Raw genomic sequence first — 9,393 nt, forward strand, 5'->3', positions numbered from 1 at the left:
TCATATTATGAGTGAATACAAATATTATTTTGCAAGTTGAAGTTAAGTTAGATTTAAAATTGATTTTTTAAGATGATATTAAAGTCTATTTTAACAAGGTTTGTTAGATTGATCATCCCATATGCAATTAGAATTACCAAACCAATTATAAATATTTGCTAGATCTATCTTGTCAATTGCAATTGAGATGCTACCATAGATTATCTATAAATATCTATTCTCATGAGAGATACTATCCTTGAAGATCTCACATTGACCAAAGATATAACTAAATTGTAGTATATATATAAGTAAAAGTAAACCACATTTGACTTGATAGTTGCAAATGCAATTTAAAACACTTTTAGGAGGTAAGGACTACTAAAAAATAACATCCTAAAAAGGGGTAACAAAGGTGTCATAAATGTATGTTAACAAGAGGAAAACATAAATTTAGATTGAGTTTAATATTGACTTATTGAGCAAAGGTATGACCACCAATGTATTGAGCTTTTAGTATGATATTAGTAAACAGTAACACTAGCATACCACCAAGTAAAAGGATGATAGTAAACCCTACCAATTATGTTATTTGATACGTAAAGAACATAGTATCTCCTAGAAAAGATGGAGACAGTGAGAAAGAGAGACCATTCAAATTTTCACAGGACTCATTTTCTTATGTAACTTAAAAGATGGATTGAGCATGGCCTTTGAGTCTTTCTTCGTCATTATATGTGATTTTTGTTTCAAAAAAAGCACTGAATCGATTCTTCTTGAAGCTTGTCCAAGCTCCTTAAACTGTGTAATGCTGCTGAATTGTGTCAATGTCAAGCCCCTTCAGCTTCACCACTGACTCAACGTGTCCCTTTAGAGTATGAAGCTCCCTAAGCCTGTTACACAATTTCAACTATTATTAGAAAAACATCATACATATCATTCGTTGTTCCTCAGTATCACACATTGAAAAATCTTCCAGAGGAAGTATAATGGTATAAGTTTATGAGTTACCTTGCAACTTCAGCTCTTCTCTTGGCTTGTTCTGCAATCTCTGAAAGCTCCCTGTAGCTATTCTTGTCATTGAAAAGGTTGGAAGTTTCTGGTGGCTGAAGACCATGAAGTGTCCTCTGTGCAGCGGCCCATTGAGCCTCCCTCTCTTCTTTTCCATAGTCTTTCTTTGTGGTGAAAGCAGTCTGTGATCAGGGAACATGAACATGAACATGAACATGAACATGATATGAACCTCTGTACCTTTGGAGTAGATCAAGAATGCAACAAGTGTTAAATAGGAGAAAATGGAAAGAACATACCTTGTTCTCCAAAAGATTGTCCCAGGCCTTCCCACTTAGTATATAGCGGATTGCAAATTTGAGAAAATCAAGAGGGATATAGGTTACCAAACTGTAAAGCCAGATTACACCAGCCCATCCCCATCCCATTCCCTGTATTCTTGCAAAGCCCCAGTTAGCATATACTGCTATAAAAGTTGCTACCTGTCAATTACAGCACAAGTTTTTGTTACCACCAAAGGAAGCCAAGAAAACTAAACAATCGTTTGCATTTAGTAGCAGATCTTTTTCTTTTCCTTTTGGTTGTTTTGGAGAGGAGTAAATGCATAACTTAATGATCAAGACATGTCTAAACATGACTAATGCTGCTTGAATTTGGATTCTCGGCTGAGTTTTTTATGATGAACCTTTAAAATACATTGATAGACACTAATTTTGATGTTTTGAAGTATATTAAAAATCTTTTTAATATACCACCATCAGTGTATTTTAAAAGTTCAGTAGAAGAACAACTCAAAAAACTCAGTGACTCGTGATGCTTCTACAATCTAAGATTAGACAACAATGAAAACAATGACAACAAAAACAAAGTCTTAGGTTGGCTCAGATAATACAAAAATACTGAACTCAGATAACTAAGAAACAATTTCATGTAACACTTCTGATGGGAGAATAGGAGGTTGAATCTTACCAACTGAGCAATCAGAAAAGCTCCTAGTAGGAGAAGACCTGGTCTTTCAACAAAAGACCAACTGCGGGACCTTGTGACAAAGATTAGAGCCTGACTTATTATACTGACTTGTAGGTATAAGGCTGCCATCATTTCTTCAGGGCTCTCTTTCAGTGGCCTCACACCAAACTTGCTCTGCAAGAGTGAAAGTTATGCTCATAGACCTTGGTTTTCAACAAGTTGGAGATCATATTGAGGTAAAAGAGAAACAAGAGTACAAATTATGTACCGAGAAGAAGTTGGTATCTTTCATTGCCCAGAAAAATATCACTGTCATTAGAGCCATGTAGCTGCCTAGCACAACGCCGGTAGCAAATATCTCCCTCAGTTTCCAGCTATCAGGAAGTGGAGATGGTTTAACTCTATCCTTTGATATAGTCATAATGGTACCTAAAAGTAAGGTAGTATAATGACATCAGTTTAAAGATTTTAGCAGAAATGAAAAACTCAAACATGGAAATCAAGAAAATGTTATTACCATCATTTAGTATGGCAATAATCAAAACCATGAAGGGTGCAAAGTCAAATTTCCAGATCAACGCAATAAACAAGAAACCAAACTACCAAAATAAAAAATAAACCGCATTAGTTTATGATTCAACTTCATAAAAATGTAGAAAAAAACTGACAAATTTTTGTATCAACCCAATTCCAACACTTACCACAATACGGATGGTGATTGACACAGCATAGATCTGTTTCACAATTGAATTTTTAGATATTAGACAGACATAAACGCTAAAATAAAGCCAAATAGTTAAGGGAAGCAGGGAAACTAACAGTATAGTTCTTCATCCTCTGGAAAATTGCCCTGCTGGTCAGCACTGCACTAATAATGACACTTAGACCAGGTTCGGTAAGGACAATATCAGAAGCACTTCTAGCAGCATCTGTGGCATCAGCAACAGCAATTCCAATATCTGCTTTCTTTAATGCAGGGGCATCGTTTACACCATCTCCAGTCATTCCACATATATGCTTCCTCTCTTGCAGCCGCTTAACAATTTCATATTTGTGCTCTACGGTATCATACAAAGAGCAAAGGATTAAAACATTTGAGTTGTTTCTCAATTTGAAACATAATTACATTCCTGATAAATATTTAGCAGTTTCCATACTTGCATAGAACTTGAAGCCATGGAAAAATAAAGGGTGTTTGAAATAGTTGAAAGAGAAAGAAATTGATGATTTGGTCATCATTACTGTTATCATCTGAACAATGAAGTGAATTATATAACACTTTGAGTAAAATATGGTAAACTCGTTACATATATAAATCTAAAGGACATACCAGGAAAGACTCCTGCAAATCCATCAGCCTTCTCAATCAACTCATCTACTGGAAGAGCTGAAATAGAGGCATCCTTGTCTTGACCAAGCAATGCAGATGAAGGATACATGTTTGTTCCCATTCCGAGCCTTCGACCCGTTTCCTTTCCAATGGCAAGCTGATCCCCTATAGTATGGCAGATCCAAAAGCAAGTTCAGAGCTATAGGCTTTCATTATACAGTTCAAGCTACAACAAATCATGACTTCAAATCGTACCGGTAATCATCTTAACATTCACACCAAGGTTAAGAGCTCTTCTAATGGTTTCAGCACTGTCATGCCTGGGAGGATCAAACAATGGTAGCAGACCAACAAATTGCCATGGTCCACCAGCAGCGTCTTTTGATTTTTCAGGTACTTCCTGTTGCACAGATCATACGAGGCTTCAATAAAGGAAGGGTTTTCGTTTCTAATCAAATATAAAATTAGACACGGGGTTAATAGCTTTGCCTACCTGTCTTGCAACACCTAAAGACCGAAGTCCACGCTCAGCAAACTTATCAATCACTGCATGAACCTTTTTTCTGACATCCTCTTTGCAGTTGCAAAGGGTGATTATCTGAAGCGGGAGAAAAACATTGTTTTTCATCTTCAAAAACAAATCACAAGATTGTACCAATGAAACTCATATTTACCTGCTCAGGAGCCCCTTTGCTAGCTCTATGCCAATTTCCATCAGAATCAATGTAGGTAAGTGCAGTCCTCTTGTCTACAGGATTGAATGGAAGGAAATGTACCTCCCTGATACCACTACGTGCCTGATCAATCAAAACATCAAAATTATGCTTATATCCAAAATTCAAGTTCAAAAGATTTAGATTTTGGTACATTACCTCCTTTGGGTCAGCAAGCATGCCAACAATTGCAGCATCAATGGCATCCTGATTTTCAGTCCTGGAAGCTCTGGCTGCTAGAAGGATAACATACTCTTTCTCAACACCCTTAGCAAACACCTCAATCAAGTTTCTATCAACACTCAACTTATTCAAAGTGAGAGTCCCAGTTTTGTCACTGCACAGGACATCCATCCCTGCCATTTCCTCAATTGCTGTCATTCTTTTTGTGATGGCACCCTGCTGAGAAAGCCTGTGAGAACCAATGGCCATGGTGACAGACAACACAGTTGGCATGGCAATGGGGATTCCTCCAATCAAGAGCACTAACAGATTGTCAATTCCATCCCTGTACTTTCGGCGTTGAATTGGGTACATGACTATGAGCTCGATGGCGATTCCAACAGCAATTGAGCAAATGCAGAAGTTACCAATTGCTGTGAGTACTTTCTGAAAATGTCCAACTTGGTTGGTGCTGTCCACAAGATGTGCTGCTTTGCCAAAAAAGGTGTGCACTCCAGTGGCTATCACAACTGCTTCTATCTCTCCCTTCTTAACAGTTGATCCTGAAAACACTTCATCTGAGGAACTCTTTGTCACTGGAAGAGATTCTCCAGTCAAAGCAGACTGATCAACACTCAAAGGATCGCCCTCAAGAAGACGAGCATCAGCTGGAATGATATCTCCTAACTTGATGCTGATTATGTCTCCTGGTACTAAAATTGCAGCATCTTGTTCACTCCATCGGCCATCCCTTAGTACCTAAAATTAATGCAACAGAAATTTCAACAAACATTGATAAAATAAAAATGGTTGCATAAATGGTGCAAACACTTGAATCAACAAGGAGTTAATATACAATTTGATCTCTAAAACTGACAACTTGTATTGCTCTTCTATTATGATTGTTTTCATCTATACAAAATTAGTCCTTTGAACAATGAAATCGTTACAAGTTCACAGCTTAGTCAGACAAACTTAAGTACTAAACTTTCTTACAATTATTTAAGTCCTTTTGATGCCGTTCTTTAATCAGAATTGAAGTTTCTATGTAGACATTTAATGCTAGCCTTGCTTACACAAATCTCTGAGGTGAAACTAGTTTTTAGTCACCAAAAACACCTAAGAGACTGTATCTTAAGTTTTGTCTTAAACTCATTATCAAGCCAAAACTTTCGGAGACAAAAACAGTACCAGTTGCAACTTTCAAGGACCCAATTGTGCATTAGCTCTGTTAAAAAGTGAGTTAAAGTGAAAACCTTTGTCTTGGGAGCTAAACCAGCCATAAGAGCAGCAGCAGCATTTCCAGCATTGTTTTCCTCAATAAAACTGATTGTGGAGTTTATCACTAGCAGAGAAATGATTCCCACAAAATCTTGCCAATCTGGTGGCCTTCCTCCTCCGTTTGCCAAAGCAATGGCCATGATAGCAGCAGCTTCCATGACCCAAGACAAAGGGTTCCACATAAAGCCCAAGAACTTCAAAACCTTGCTCTCCTGTTACATGACCCAACAAGACATCATCAACCACATTCATCTAATGAAGGAAAAAACATAAACTGCAAAGTTTTTTGTGGAAAAAACATACCTTTTTCTCTTCCAATTTGTTTGGTCCAAAGACTTGGAGCCTGTTGGCTCCTTCGTCTGAGGTTAGACCTGCTCTTGAACATTTCAGCTGCTCAAACACTTCTTCTATTGGAATCCGTTCCTGGGAACAAGGTTATGTTCAATCATTGTTATTCCTCAAAATACTCAACAACATGCACAAAAATGTGTTCAAATTCTATGTAGTTCATTAATTTTGCTCTTTCAGAAATACTGCTACTAATAATAGTAGTGAAATAATGGTTAAGATGTTCATTCCTTCAGAAGTTTAGTTTCTCAAAATTCTGCAAAACTTCACATCAAAGTTCTTCAATCTGTTAGCAACAGTAGTGTCCACCCCACAAATAAATCATTAAAAATAGAGTAAAATAATACCAAAGAAAATTAAAATTAATATAAGTTGATATAAAATTTAACCTGATTTTTTTAGAATTATTTTTTTAATATGCATTGATTGAAATTCGTGGGAAAATGACTTGGTTAATTTTAATTGCAAAATTATTCAACTGAAAAGAAAAAAATAGTTAAGACATTTTCATGGAATCCAATCGACGAATTGAACTGTAATTGAGTTAGATTTAAAAATCTATTGAAAAGGATGCAGATTTTAGAGTTTCACACTCAAAGAATATTCGATTTCCTTTTTGTGTTGAAATCTTGAAAAGTAAAATAAAACAATATGGAAATTCTATAGATGGATGAAACAATAAGAACAAAAACATATGTATCAATTTTAATATTGCCTTTTTATAATTTTGCTTATTAAGGTTTTTGTTCATTTTCAACCAAAACCTTAATAATTGGAAACTATTAAAAACCGATAATAAAGGCTATGAAAATTAAAACTCAAATAAACTGAGAGAATAATAATAAAATGAAGAATAACCAATTTCTTAAAGTGAATAATGACAAAAAAACACGATAAAAATAAACATCAAATTATTCGAATAACCAATTTCTAACCTTAATTTCAATTAAATCGTCTAATTTTATCCACTTTGAAATAAAATGAAATATGTCACGGATTCTTCTTGTTATCTTTCTACAAAAATTTACAGAAAAAAACAACAATACAATTTAAGTAAAACTTATATACGTTTTTTTCGATAAAATAGTTAGCTTTTTTATTTTTATTTAATATAAAATTGAAATTCACACTTAATTTTGTGAAAAAAAAGCATTTCACATACTTGAAAAAGTTAAATAAAAAATAAAAAAATCTTAGAATTCTTATGCGAAAGAGTGTAAAGGAAAACAGTGAAGGGTGCCGTGGCAGAAGAAACAACAACTATTTTTAGTTCTTATATGCCGCCGCTGATGATCATCATCGTACGGTGTAGATTTATCGGAATTTACAAAATGCGAAATGTTTTTTCTTTTCTTTCCTCAGCGAAAACATAATCACAACAACCTTATTCCCTGTCATTTCATTTAATTCAATTTTCCATTCCGTACACTTTTAATCCTTTTTAAATTAAAAATTTTAAAAATAAGAAATATGTTTGAATTTTTTTAATATACTTTTGTTGTATTTTTAAAATACATTAATTTTGATAGACTAAAATTTTAAAATATTATACCAAAAGTTAAGAAAAGGAAATAAAATTCGAAAAATAAAACTATAGGTTATCGGTTATTTCGTCTCTATCAAACATTTATGGATTCCACCTTAAAAAATAAATCTGAATTCTCTTTTTTGTATTTTATTTCTATTATACTTTGGAATTACACTGAGATATATTATTAGTAATGAATAATTAGGATTAAAATTAAGCAAATGGTGGTTACATAGTTAATACTTATGAACAATTATGATTAATAAGTTGTGGAAATTTCAAACAACAACGAAAGCTATTCAATGATATGATAAGAAGCTGGAAAAAAAGGAGAATTTTATTGACTTCGCATAAAAGGTCACACATTTAATTACTAAATTGCGTTTTGGGTAGTCAGAGATTAGCAATTTCCCAAAAGTAGGTAGCGACCCAATTACGTATATCCTAAGAAATTTCATCATACATCTTTTATGTATTCTTTCAAATACGTACCAAATACGTATATTCTAAATATGTAAACAACAAACTACATATGAATCTTCTGAATCATTGAAGAGAAGAAAGATTAATAATAATATGCAAACATATCTAATGAATTATCTAGGTGTTAGATATCATAGGTTAATAATGATATTCTTGCCTAGCAAAAAATGATTAATAATTATTTATTTTGAGAATTTATAGCTTCTACAAGTACACTGGCAGAATATACCCACCTCACAAAAATAACTGTCATAAATTTATTTATTTTTTATCGGATTTGGAGGGGAACACTGCAAATTAAATTTTCATTCAGAAGTCGTGAATTTCGAAGAAAAAAAATATATATGATTTTTAAAAAACATACAAAATAGTTAACACCGCCAGAAAAATTAATACTCTGAAGTAAAATAATAATTAAAAATTAAAAATTAAAAATTTAATCATGTTTCATTTAAAATTATGAAAATATTTGATTTCCATTCATGATGAATTGAGAAAAGAATAATTGTTTGTAAAAATAATTGTTTGTAAAATAAAGAGCACTTTTCTGAACTTCGTACCATTTTCTTGATAAATGAAAAGGGCCAGAAACATTTTTCCAGAAAGAAAAAAAATTATTTTACAACCAAGAATCTAATTCTTTAATTATATTTATTCTGAAAATTCAATTGATATTATTATTTTATGAAAATGAATTGTTAAGTGGGTGTTTTGTTTTTTGTTTTTTGTTTGGAGTTTTAGAAAACAAGAAGAAAATGGCGATTTTAATGATGAGAAAGAAAAGAGTAGAGATGGAGACGAAAGAGAAAAGGGCACAGAGAATTTGGCAGAAAAAACAAAAGGAAGATGTAACAGAAGAAGAAGAAGAAGAAGAAGAAGAAGAAGTACCAGATCGACGTTCTCGTTCTTGATCTCTTCGAGGCTGATGCCACCCATGATGGATGGATGAAGGAAGGTGAAGAAAAAGAAGAAGAAATGGTGAGAGAGATGAAGGAAGAAGGAGAAAGAGAGGGTTAAATAGAGATGTTGAGTGGAAAAGTCCAAAAGAAAATAAATGCAGAGAGGGGAAAAAGGAAGCAGAAAGAAAGAGATTGAAGGTGAAGAAGGTGAAGAAGGTGAAAATGAAGCCGTGAACTTCTCTGCCTGCTCCCTTTCTCAACTCTCATTTATATATACATCATCTGCATCAACACCAGCACCACCATGTGTGGCTACAGCCACAGTACAAAAGTTTTCTGTCACTGTTATTATTATTATTATTTATTTTATTATTATGCAATTCAACAACAAACTCAAACAGAGCTAGAAAAATGGTTAGGCATGGGTGGCTACTGTTTCTCATGGTGGGACCCACCTTCCACCATTTTTCCTTTCTTTCTTTTGAGGAATCTTCTAACAATATATAAATTAGGGCTAATTCTTAAATTTAAGAAGTAGATTGATTATAGGGTAAATTGCTCTCTTCTTTATTTTATATAAGTGAGATCAAATATTAATCATAATCAGATAATCCATACTGATGAAATAACACTCATTAATTAATCCATAATTGTGATATTACGTTAAGAAATTAATTTTAATTATAGTTT

The 9,393-nt window shown here is 33.5% G+C and overlaps 1 protein-coding gene across 1 annotated transcript; it reads right to left on the bottom strand.

Moving 5' to 3' along the window:
* Window positions 1–404: 404 nt before the first annotated feature.
* Window positions 405–8,955, bottom strand: LOC108338125 (plasma membrane ATPase 4). The gene is made up of 16 exons (XM_017574847.2): window positions 8,693–8,955; window positions 5,749–5,868; window positions 5,421–5,657; window positions 4,162–4,923; window positions 3,964–4,086; window positions 3,783–3,887; window positions 3,545–3,689; window positions 3,290–3,454; window positions 2,779–3,017; window positions 2,661–2,693; window positions 2,477–2,558; window positions 2,228–2,388; window positions 1,960–2,133; window positions 1,290–1,472; window positions 991–1,172; window positions 405–872 (listed from the first exon to the last, which is right to left on the bottom strand). The coding sequence occupies exons 1-16, from the start codon at window positions 8,738–8,740 to the stop codon at window positions 776–778; spliced, it is 2,856 nt and encodes a 951-aa protein (XP_017430336.1). The 5' UTR covers window positions 8,741–8,955; the 3' UTR covers window positions 405–775.
* Between the last annotated feature and the right edge of the window lie 438 nt (window positions 8,956–9,393).

This window comes from Vigna angularis, chromosome 7 (genome assembly GCF_016808095.1).
Source record: "Vigna angularis cultivar LongXiaoDou No.4 chromosome 7, ASM1680809v1, whole genome shotgun sequence".
Taxonomy (NCBI): domain Eukaryota; kingdom Viridiplantae; phylum Streptophyta; class Magnoliopsida; order Fabales; family Fabaceae; genus Vigna; species Vigna angularis.